General features: G+C 39.2%; 3 protein-coding genes across 4 annotated transcripts in view; 2 read left to right on the forward strand and 1 right to left on the reverse strand.

Moving 5' to 3' along the window:
* Positions 1-355: 355 nt before the first annotated feature.
* The window catches only part of LOC129795872 (homeobox protein SIX3), a 40,516-nt gene continuing 28,651 nt past the window's right edge, over positions 356-12,220 (reverse strand). For both annotated transcript variants that reach the window (XM_055837391.1, XM_055837390.1), the window contains exons 5-6: positions 2,203-2,492; positions 356-2,035 (exon numbers count right to left, since the gene is read on the reverse strand). In XM_055837391.1, the coding sequence (XP_055693366.1) occupies positions 1,656-2,035; positions 2,203-2,492 (670 nt within the window). In that variant the 3' untranslated portion in view covers positions 356-1,655. The remainder of the gene's footprint in view (positions 2,036-2,202; positions 2,493-12,220) is intronic.
* On the forward strand, positions 7,133-8,123 carry LOC129795910 (uncharacterized). Its single transcript, XM_055837460.1, has 2 exons — positions 7,133-7,657; positions 7,717-8,123. The coding sequence occupies exons 1-2, from the start codon at positions 7,328-7,330 to the stop codon at positions 7,738-7,740; spliced, it is 354 nt and encodes a 117-aa protein (XP_055693435.1). The 5' UTR covers positions 7,133-7,327; the 3' UTR covers positions 7,741-8,123.
* On the forward strand, positions 9,778-11,227 carry LOC129795876 (uncharacterized). The gene has a single exon (XM_055837399.1). It carries the CDS (start codon positions 9,836-9,838, stop codon positions 11,105-11,107), a length of 1,272 nt encoding a protein of 423 aa, XP_055693374.1. The 5' UTR covers positions 9,778-9,835; the 3' UTR covers positions 11,108-11,227.

A 12,220-nucleotide genomic window follows, 5' to 3' on the forward strand; every position in this document is an offset into this window, starting at 1 on the left:
TCCTTTTTTTTTTAATTTCAAACCTTAGAAATAATTAAAGGGATTTTTTGTTTTGGTCATTTGACCAAAGTTATTTTTTTTCATTTTTATTTATTTTGTGCATTCTAAAAATTGCATATCAATTACATTACTTTTTTTTCATTTGTAAATATCTTCTATTTTATTCACATTTTTGTGAATTTTTCGACTTTATTCATTTTTTTTTATTTACAGTGTGTGCTCTTTTGAGGACCCTTTGAAATGCCATCTCCTCACATTGAAGACTTTGCTGTCCCAAAGAAAATTTGCAAAATTCTCTCCTCTTGCTCTTCACAGTTCAATGTTAAAGTTTGTTTATATTTTTTTCTAAATTTAATTTTTGTTGTTGTTTTTTAATTTAAACCCAATGCATCAGAGAATTCCATTCATTCAATACATATTGAATACATCTCTGTCGAAATGTTGTTAATTAATTCAACAATCGTTGCATCGCGGCCAGCAATTAAAATGACGCACATTTTCCAATGTTGATGAGTCGTTTCAGTAAAAATTAATTTTACTAATAAAATTTTATGTGTCTATATCCAACTGCAATTGGCGTCTGTTGCCTCTCATTTTTTTTCCACTATAACCTTCATTCAAATGGAAATGTTTGTAATGAAAAGACTACAATGAATTTTATTATTAAAATACATTAATTTTCCATCTGATTCACTTGAAATTTGTGGGTTATTTTTTACGCAAATTAAAATAATTAAGCCATTTCGTTTGGCGCCATTGTTAAATTTAAAATATTGCAGATTTTTTTTACATCGCAAAGTTTACCTGAATGGGCATTGTGGGGACGATTAGGGAAAGCTTGAAAAAAGTCCTAAAACCTCGTTGTTTTAATTGATTTCGAGGATCATTTTCCCCTTCGTCAGGATCAGCTATATTTAATAAATTAGAAGCAATCATTTTGAGAATTTTAAAATATATCTTTTAATGTTTTTTAAATTGTAATAAAAAATATTTTAATTAATAAATAGCTACTGCAGGTATTTATCCTTGAGTTCTGGGATTAAAGTCTCATGCTTTAATCTCAGATCTGAAGCACTCAAGTCATTCAAAAAATCCTTTTAGGGTACTGTCTTTTGATCAGAAAATTAGGATTTTGATCAGTAAACTAAATGGAACATTTCTCTTATTAGAATATTTTTCTTATCAAAAGATTTGATCTATTCTTTTATGCTAAAATTTCCACCTAAGAAAATCCAATGATTTTCCCATTCAATTCTAGGCTAAAAGCTCTAATTTTTGTAGAAATTAAAGAAAATTTTTACCCAAATTTCAAGTAAACCACAGGCTAAAAGAAAATGTTTAAGATCATGAAAATTTAAACAAATTATTAAGTTACTTTCATTTTATTTTTCAGGATCTTAAGAATTATTTTTCTCACAAAAAAAATTTAAAAACATTCTGTTAACAAAATTCACATAGAAGGAAAATTCTTCGGGAAATTCCTCGGAAAATTCTGTAATATTTTCCCTAAGTTTTACAGTTATGAATCACGATTTTTTGTATGAAAGAAACCTTTAATTTGCACTACGGCGTACAGAGAATGTGAGAACTAGAGGAGATCTGTAAGCCTAAGCGGCCTATTGCGGCGTCATGTTGTAGGGCGCTGCATCAATCCATCATGAGATATCTTTAGGCTGTGGCGACGGTGAGAAAGGCCGATGGAGTAGCGGTGGGCCAGTCGGAGGTGCTATTCGTACAATTCCAGCATCCCCCGTAATACCGGCGGTGAGTGTTTGCGCCAGCGCTGCGGCACCCAAATCCGTGGCATTTATGCGGCCGGGGGAGCTAACGCGTATACGTAGCGGCGACAGTGGTGCCGGTGAGCCGTTGAGCGATGGATGGTGCATCCCCGGCATTTGGGGTTGTGGCCGTAGGACTGTTGGTTGTAGGGGCAGGTGGGGTGGCATTCCAATTGGTGGTGAATGGGAGCCGATAGGCGGAGAATTCTCCCCCAATCGATAAGGCAGAGTGGGCAAGAAGCGGCTCGTGAATGCACCTAAGAGTCCCACAAATTGTTATGCGAAAAAGTACCGAAAAAAAAGACACGAAAATCATTTTCTATGCTCACACGTGCTGACATTAATCTATCAACATTTTAATTTAGGCAAAAAAAAATATTTTTTTGCGGTAAGAAAGATTGATTGGCATTTTGAGGTAACTCACCAGCCATCGTCGCGGGTGAATGGACGTCGAAACGGAAGGAATTTAGTGCAGAAAAGGATCGACTAAAGTCCTTTTCGCGTTCCTCGTGTAGGCGCTCCTCGCGATCATTGCCGCCGCCGGATGTTGATCCAGGGCTATGCTGCATTGACATACTACTAGGCACGGGTGAGTGTGTGCCCAGTGAGATGTCCGAATCGGAATCATCCGACGGAGCCGGTGAGAGGTTTGCATCTGGCCGTCGTGGTGGCAGGGATGTTGCACCTGAACTTGAAAGTGGTGGCTGTTGCATACTGAAAAAAAAAACATAAAGAAAATACACAAATTAACATTTTTTCAAAATGAAAATTCCTTAATAAAATCAGAAGAATTTTCCAGAAGTCAATAAAATTTCATTTTTAGTGAGGAAAATTCCTTTTCTATCAGCAAACAAAGTTCCAACGAGCAAGAGAATTTCCTGCCAATAATATCATGGACTTTATTAAATCTCAACTGCCACAGGAGATGCCACAGAATTCACCGACAGATTACCAACCAACAATATCTCTTCTGGCTTTTCGCATCTCTCTCTCCTCTCTCGTTGATGTGAAATGCGTAGCGTAAATAATGATAATCGAATTTATTTGCCCGCGAGGGTGCGAAAGGGGTTGAAAAGCCACACAGAGAGAAAATGATGTTCACAGTTCATCCCCCTGAAAGCCTCCGAGCTAGGGGTTTTCTACAGATTTGTGTGATGTTCAAATGTGCATTTTCGGGGGGATTTTGTGTACACACACACCCACCACATGATTGTCTTCACGTTGATGACTACCGCGAAAATTCAACACGACCCAGAGAGGAAAATTTCCACAGAGCAACCAAGGAGTGGTGCTATTTGCACACTTGTGCCACCAAATGTCACAGAATGCCAATGAGAATGCGAGAAAGATTTTAAATGAAATGTTCAAGTGCAATTTGTTGTCACCTGCCTCAGTTTATTGTGCACTTGAGAAATCCCTTTTTGTCTTAGAGCACAATACCTGGTGGTGAGTCTTAAGATACATTTTGTTGACACCTTTCTTTGGATTTTACTACTGGTATTGCGCGTGAAAAACTTCTAATACATGAAAGTCATCTTAAAATATAAAATTTTAAAGATTTTAATTTTTATAGAATTAATATAAAAGAAGCTTGTAAAGCTTGCGGTTAATTAAATAAAGCTTTCAAGTATAAAATTATATTTTATTTTTATTTCCTTTTCTGTTTTAACCCTGCAATGATTATTGGGTCAAAAATGTCTCAAATTACAATTAAATAATGTCGCTTTATTTATTTATTTCTTTAACCCTTTGAAAACCAATTGGATCACATGCTGATCTAGACTTAAAAATATTTATTTTTAAATCTTTAAAATTCAGCATTTTTTTAACCTGTTGTGGTTTGACTTTACGTACAGTAAAGCGGTCAAAGAAGACATTTTTACATATAAGAGTCTTTTAACCCTTTCGTGTCTATTTAATCATACGCTGACTCAAACGTAAAACATTTTATTTTCTCGAATTTAAATTAATTTAATTTAAGACGTTAAGTTAATGCAGAAGAGGTCAGAAGGTGCCAAAGAAGTCGTCTAGACTGACCAGAGTCCTCTTGAAGCATAAAAGAACTACTATACTAATAAAATCTTTCGATGATTCTAACAATAAGATTATTGAGAACAATAAAGGCTTTAGTGATCATGGTAAACCCTACGCCAGGGAAATATAAAGGGTTAATTAATAAATACTTTCCATTAAAAGATAAATGATTGAATGTTTTTTTTTTTTTTGAAAGATTCGTGTAACCAACGAATAGGGTTAACGTGTTAATGAGACACGTTTTTATAGAACACATCATAAACGATATTTTTAAGAGGAATCTCATTTAGAATATTCTATTCATACAGAATAAAGCGATAAAAGAAAAAAATCTTTTTAATGAATTTTTAGCTTTCTGTCTGTCGTGAAAGGGTTAAAAATTCTATTTTTCTTAATAAATTTAAGCTGAAAGAAATTAAATAAAAAAATATTACCATATATACAATTCTGTAAAATATTTTATGATGAAAGGGTTAATTTTATTTTAATATAAACTCGTATTCTAAAATCAAGATTTCAAGATCTTGATTCATATTTTATATGCGGAATTTCAAGAAATAAAAAATGAAGATCATTAATTTAATAATATTTCTCATATTTTTTCGTGCTATTTTAATCCCTTCATCAGATCCATTAATAAGGATTGAAAGTATTGAAATAAATTGCAAAAATGTTTTTAATATCGATTTAATTTTAAGATAAAGACATCAGCAATTAATAAAACATTCAATCGCGAAGAAGAAAATTAATGTTCTTTACTCAAAGTATCAGACAAAATGGGGCATAATGAAAATGTCTCAGTTTCACTTTTCACACAACATCAATAGGTATCTATACTGTGGTGGAAATTAATGATAAATTCCGCCCGTGATCATGGTCAAATGAATCCATTGGTGCAGATAATTTTGCTAAATTGCAGAATTATTTATAGCACCCGACACATTGCGTCTTGTGCATTCCAGCGGCAATTTATCTACCTGCGGAATCACAACGAAATTGAATGATTTTAGCTGTGTTTCTTTCAGACACAGCTTTTGTGTACCGAGCAAAATCGAAAGTCGTCAGATCGGGCTCAAACTTGGTATGAGCACGAATTAGGGTCCCCACATTCCAAAAAACGTATGCGCCAAAAAAATTTTTTTTCCGGCCGGCCGTCCGTCCGTCCGGCCGTCCGTAGTATAACGCTAAATTGCGAGAGAACGGTGATAGATAGAGACTTGCGGTAAACGGCAAAGTTTAAATATCGACTGGAAGACATCCGATTATGATGTCAAATTTTACCCCCCACCCCCCCGTCCGCCATTTTGAATAACCTCAAAATTTTGTTTTACCTATATCTCAGCCGCTATTATAGCTAGAGGGCTGAAATTTTTATATGTTGTAGGGGCCATCAAGAGCTTTCGAACGATACCTCATTTTCAAAAATCGGTCAAGCCGTTTAGTCAATATGGCCGCCACAATTTTTCATCAAAAATCGACCATAACTCGAAAACGGCTTGACCGATTTTGATCAACCCGGGGTCAAATGAAAGATCTCAACAAACCCTACAACTCTCTAGAACATCCGAAGTTTCAAAAGTGACCGCTAGGGGGCCAAAAATCGAAAACAAAATTTTCGATTAGTTTTCGATGAATATCTCGAAAACGGCGACATAAATTTTTTTCATTTTTTGATATGTTGTAGCTGACCATATTATCTAGCTTCATGCCAAAAATGAAGAAAATCTATGGATCCGTTCTCGAGATATAGCCTTCCAAAGTTAGCATGTCATATCTCGGGTTCTACAAGTCCGATCTTGATCAACTCAAGCGCAAATGAAAGGTTTCGTGAAACCCTACAAATGTCTAGAACATTGCAACTTCGAGAAATGATCGCAAGAGGCGCTAAAGTCAGAAACAAAGTTTTCGAAAATTTCGAACTCGAATTTTTCGAAAATGGCGACATAAATTTTTTTCATTTTTCGATATGTTATAGCTGACTTCAAGACCTTTCAAACAAAAAAAAATTTATGAAAATCTATGGATCCGTTCTCGAGATATGGCCTTCCAAACATTTCTTAGGGTATGACTTTTCAACTTTTCCCGACTTTGCGCGTATTTAAATTAATTCGCGTTCTAGTTTGCTCTCACAAAATTGGTACACTGAAAGAAACACAGCTCCCGTAAGCTTGGTCAGCTTACCAGTACATTTTCTTCTCCTTTCGCGTTTGTGGTGTCTCAATTCCAGGAGCGCGGCAAAAATTGTGTGTGCACCGATGAAAAGGCCGATGGTGTGTACACATGGAAAAAGAAACTTTAATCGGTCAATTGCAGAAGCGAGAAGTATAATGCACAAAAATGTGACAAGTTGAGGTGGATTGAGACAAAAAGCGCCATTTCTTCTGACACAGACAGATGAATTACTCTGTACCAACGATTAAATATTGGCGTGAGTGAATTTTTCACGAAAACCAGGGAGGGTTTTGGGGTGAATTTTGCCTTTTTCTCAGCAATTTTCATTAATTTTATGAAAATTTTTCTTATTGAGCACAAAGTATTTAGACTTTCCTTGATGCTTCCGTTAATTTTTTTAAAATTCAATAAATAATTTCTTTTGAAAAAAAAATTACAAGAAGTTCATAGAGACAAGCTAATCCGCCTCTGTACTCTTTCTTGCGCCCTTCTTCATCATTCCGCGCACCAAACGCAACGGGAAGGTGAAGAAGAAAATAAGAGAGAAGAAAAGCTCATGTATGTTTGCAAACGACAAGCGGCGCCTTTGTTCACAGGTGATTTATCACTAATTATCTGTCTCAATTTATATTCTCCTGTAGCATACAGGACTATGTTGTTACACCTAAAAACAGACAAGGAGGCAACATTGACGCAATCGATTGAGGCTGGTGTGTCGTCAAAGGGATGGAGGAGACACATCAACAAATTGGCAGTCGTCACAAAATGTGTCATCAACATCATAAATGACACCGATAAAAGAACACTCACTGCTAAGGAAATCTCATTGCAAATTCATCGATTGCGCCACGCTTTATTTGCCCGAAAATCCCCCAAAGAAATGATTTATTAGTTTACATTTATTCGCAATGCTTTTGGGCATCTTTTCTCGGCGCTTTCTTTGCCTCACTTTTGTACCTTCTTCACCTTCTTTTCTTACTTGAGTCGTGTAAGAGTAGATGTTGATTGATAAAAATTGCAAGAGTTTATTGTGTTTCCACTACAGAACAAAAAAAATCTCATAATTATGTAGTCGTGAGAGATCAGACCGACATTTAATTATTTGGCTGCATAAATTATGTCATACATCTCCCCCTCATTGACCTGTGCGGCTGGTCACCCATCAGGCGCGTCCCCAGGTGGCGGATAGGGGAGCGACCGTTGCAAGGTTCATCAGGGATTTATGCCTCGGCGGAATGTTGTAGGCGTACGTCTGGGTGAACTTGTAACGGCCAATTCGTAAATAGCACTGTCATTTTCGTGTAGTGTAATAACGAGTCGCGGACCTGACCAACACACCCATAATGAAAGGTCGTAATCAGCAACGCCCCGAGTATCCGGCGCCGAAAGGCACGGGCTTCATAATCTCCGGAGACCCAGTCGGTGATGTTCCTGGGCAGTGCATCATCGATGGTCCTGCTAGCTCCCAACCAAAAACAAGCCACCCAAAAATTCACGTCGTTCAAGCCAACTTGCATCACTGCCGCGCAGCCATGTTTTCCATGGATGAGAAGCTGGCGGTGCTAAGAGGAGGCGTTGGATTACTTCAGGAACCCTGGGTAGTTCGACAGGAGGTGAAAGGGATTAACCCATCTAGGGGGAAGCTGTTCTATAAAAAGGACAGCAATACTAAGGTCAGAGCCTGTGTGTTTATATCAAAAGATATTAATGCTTTATTTCTACCACAATTTAGCACTGGCGATTTGGCAGTTGTTAAGGTAGATATAAAGACCGCCAATGGGACGCTGGAGGCGATCTTCGCTTCGGCATATATGCCATATGACTCCAAAGATCCACCACCACCCGTGGAGGTAGCTCAGCTCGTGGAAGCTTGTGAAAAGAACTCCTGGGAATTGATTATTGGAGCAGACGCTAATGCACATAATATAATATGGGGCAGCAGCGGAACCAATAAACGTGGTGAGCTTCTGTTGGATTTTATTGTTACAAACAATTTAGAAATCGCAAATAAAGGAGATAAACCTACATTTGCAAATAGACGTAGGAAAGAAGTAATTGATATTACTATCTGCACCCCTGTTATATCGGGGTTAATCGATGGTTGGATTGTCTCTGATGATCTCACTATGTCAGACCATTCTAGGATATATTTCAACGTTGCGGCGTCTGGGGGAGAATCCAAACCTTTTCGGAATCCGAGGAAGGCAAATTGGTCATCTTTTGAGAAGTCCTTTAACGAGGGCTGGGAACGAGATGATATGTCGCCAAGGAACGCAGAGGAAATTGAGCATTCAGTAACAGAGCTTAATCGAGCCCTGATTACCTCATTTAACGACTCGTGTCCGTTGACAACGGCGCCGCTTCAGGGAAATCGTAAGATGCTTCCCTTGAATTTGCGTCAATTGAAACGGAAAACGAGGAAGTCCATAAATAGAGCTCGTAACACTATGGGTGACGAGGATTGGGATTCAGCAATTCAGCTGAAAAAAGAATATAAGAAATCAATAAGAAGGTGGAAAAGGGAGGGCTGGAAAAAATTCTGCGGCGAAATTCTGTCTGTGAATGAAGCTGCTAGAATTAAGAAAGCCTTTTCAAAAGACCCTTCTGAACGTCTGGGCATGCTTAAAGCTCCAGATGGAACGTACACCAAGACTGCGAGTGAAGTCTTGGAGGTTTTACTCCAGGAACACTTTCCGGGGTGCTCCATGGATGCGGGTGAGACGGTGGAAACAAGTCGCACCACATCATCAGCTTCTGATTGGAGAAAAGCGGGGGAGATCGTTACAGGGGATGCAGTTAAGTGGGCCCTAGGAACATTCTCTCCTTTGAAATCAGCGGGGCCAGACGGCATTATTCCAATAATGCTACAAAAGATAGCACCGTTGATAGTCGATGGACTTACTAGCATTTTTAGAGCCTGCCTGGCTAATGGCTATGTACCATTAGCATGGAGAAAAGTACGGGTTGTATTCATACCGAAACCGGGAAAAAGCAATTTTGAGGAGCCAAGATCGTTTAGACCAATAAGTCTGACATCTTTCCTGCTCAAGACCCTAGAAAAAATTTGCGATAGGCACATTAGGTGTTGCATTCTGCAAAAGAACCCCCTAAGTCCTATGCAGCACGCTTACCAAAAGGGAAAGTCGGTTGAAACGGCATTACATCAGGTCGTGAGTCGTATTGAGAAATCGTTGCACCACAAGGAGTCTGCCTTGGTGGCATTTCTCGATATAGAAGGAGCATTTGACAGAGTCAACTCGGATGTTCTAATTAGGGCTATGAAGGATTTCAGGCTGGGCCACACTCTTGAAACCTTTATTGCCAAAATTGTCCAACAACGTCTGGTGGTAGCTGAAAACTGTGGGGTAATGAAAACGGCAGCCGTTAAAGATGGTTGCCCTCAAGGTGGGGTACTGTCCCCTCTACTATGGTCAATGGTAGTAAACAGTTTACTGGTAAAACTGAATTCAGCAAATCTTTATGCTCAAGGTTATGCTGATGATATCTGTATAATGATCCGGGGTCCATTTATTTCTACCCTATGTGATCTTATGCAAAGAGCAATGAACCTGGTGCAGAGTTGGTGCATCGAGCATGGCCTGAATGTCAATCCTGGTAAAACAGGGCTAGTTCTCTTTACTAGAAAGAAGAAACTAGAGAACTTCAGGAATCCTGTTCTCTTTGGCGAACAACTAACACTCAAAAGGGAAGTGAAGTATTTGGGGTTGATCTTTGACCCAAAACTTTCGTGGAAGAAGCACTTGGAGAGCCGTGTTCAGGTGGCTACGAGATCTTTTTGGAAGTGCCGCAGACTCTTTGGTAAGACTTGGGGCATCTCTCCAAAGATAACGATGTGGATGTATCGGTCCATTGTAAGACCGATTATATCTTACGCATCTATCATATGGTGGCCGAGAGCTGATGTTAAAGCGTCCGCTCGACTGCTACAAAGGCTTCAAAGAATGGCTTGTCTCGCCATTACTGGAGCTATTAGAACCTCTCCTACTGCTGCATTGGAGGTGATTCTTGGCCTGCCACCGCTGCCGCTCTTTGTTAAGGCGGAGGCGGAGATGTCTGCTCTTAGATTATCTTCGGTCAATGAGTGGAAATCAGGCGGGACTCAAGTCGGCCATGGGAAAATTCTCAATAAGGCTTACAGACGCCTCCCAAAACTAAAAATGAGGGAGGATTTCACATCGGAACAGAAAGTTCCGAAACAATGTGTCCAGGCATTTCTCCACTCAAGGGACGAGTGGGCAAATGAAGCTGAGGCGATAATCTCGTCAAATTCCATATCCCTATTTACAGACGGCTCCCTCACGGAAGGATCAGCCGGGGCAGGGTACAGCTGTCTGGACCCACCAGTCTCTGGTTCAATTCCATTGGGTGAAAACACCACAGTTTTTCAAGCTGAAGTTACAGCTATCATACTTGGTCTTCTCGAGGTGGCGAATGCTAACATTGAGAACAAGAGTATTAGAATTTTTTCGGACAGTAGAGCTGCTATCCAGGCCATTTCTGGCTGGGATACGCGTTCCGCTCTAGTGTCTGAATGCCAAAAAGTGATAGAGTCGGTCTCACAGAATTGTGGGGTTACTCTTCATTGGGTACCAGGTCACACTGGGATTATGGGCAACGAGGAGGCGGACAGACTTGCCGTGGCAGGTGCACAGTCATCCTTCATCGGACCAGAACCAGCTGTAGGAATGGCCCTACAATCTAAAAAGTCCCTCATTAAGGACGATCTAAGGAATAGCCACCAGTTGGCTTGGAGATCGACACCCAAATGTCGGGTCTCCAAAATATTTATGGTGGATCTTCTGAAAAGCAGAACTGACTTCGTTGTTGGAAGTAATCGCTGGAAATCCCGGCAATTTTGCAACCTGGTGACAGGCCATTGCTTACGCAAGCACCTTCACCGTTTGAAACTCTGCAATGAGATCATTTGCAGAGGATGCGGCGAGGAGGAGGAGACTGCTGTACACTATGTGTGCGAATGTCCCAGCCTCGTCAATCACAGGAGATTAGTGTGGGGTAAGGGGTTCCTGACTCCTAGTGAGCTCCCACTACTGAATCCAGTCAGTCTTATGCGATTTGTTCGCAAAACTGGCTGGATGAATTAAAACACCATTTCGATGGTTAAAACTCCTTACGAGTTAAAAGGGGATTGCATAAGGGGCCCAAATAGAGGCCTGGGTGCAGTCGGCTGCTCATGCAGCCGCCCCCTTATTTTAATCTAATCTAATCTAATCCCCCTCATTGAGCTTTCATTCATTTACCGGACGTACATAGCAATAAATTAAAGCAAAATTCAGTTAAAGTTCCCCACAATCAATATGAAGGGTTAATTAATTATTGGGGAATTTGCGGTTCCTATTAATGGTGATTAAATCAATGTTGTGTTTTAATGAAAATTTAATGCAATTCTCGCTGCGATATGATTCATTCAGTGATTGTTTCGAGAAAATATGTTCGAATGTCATTACTATATAGAAGTTTTTTTTTTATTTAAATTTATTTTCTCTTTCCATTTCCAATTTAAAGTTTCACCATCCATCGTATTCCTCCCATGGGTGTCAAAATCAATGTGATTTGTATATTCTATCGATCTCAAATTGGTCTAAGACGAATTGAAATAATAAGAGGAAGAGAGCAAGAAAAAATTGAGTTTATCCCAAAAAGAGAAGGGGGAAAAGTTAAAGAGAAAAAATTGAGTTGGAGGAAAGTTGTCGAGGCGGATTGTTGAGTTGGTTGATGTTTGAAAATAGGCTTTGGTTTTGATCTCATTATTCTCAGCATCGTCAAAACTGCCTGCCAATTTATACGTTGTTGTTTTTTCCATCCTCCCATCTCTGCAGAAAACGCGTGTGGGTTGGAGCCACTCTCTCGCCAATGAATCGTTTGATGATGCCAATGAGATTGAACCTAATCGAATGAGTGTCGCTTGATTACATTCCATCCCAATTTGCCCCCAAAGCTAGCCTCTTATTTGCATTGAATCATTTTGCGAGACGATCCCTCCCGCCAAATTGCACACACACAACGAAATTATATCTTGAATTATCCCTCGTTGATATATTGCAGGATATTTTATCCTAAATGTTTGTTTGTCGTTTGATTGATTTACAAGGTTGGAGAAAAACTGCAAGGAAAAGAGCATCATTTTGCGATTTCCAGTGACGTTTTGCTTTATTTTCTTTAGCCATGATTTTATTTTCGAAGAATTTGAGATTTAA

The sequence above is a fragment of the Lutzomyia longipalpis genome, chromosome 4 (genome assembly GCF_024334085.1).
Source record: "Lutzomyia longipalpis isolate SR_M1_2022 chromosome 4, ASM2433408v1".
NCBI classification, from domain to species: domain Eukaryota; kingdom Metazoa; phylum Arthropoda; class Insecta; order Diptera; family Psychodidae; genus Lutzomyia; species Lutzomyia longipalpis.

Coding starts and splice junctions, on each gene's coding strand:
- LOC129795910 (XM_055837460.1), top strand. CDS start 7,328: ATGAAAGGTCGTAATCAGCAACGCCCCGAGTATCCGGCGCCGAAAGGC. Junction 7,658..7,716: donor AAAAGGACAGCAATACTAAG/GTCAGAGCCTGT, acceptor ACCACAATTTAG/CACTGGCGATTTGGCAGTTG.
- LOC129795876 (XM_055837399.1), top strand. CDS start 9,836: ATGTGGATGTATCGGTCCATTGTAAGACCGATTATATCTTACGCATCT.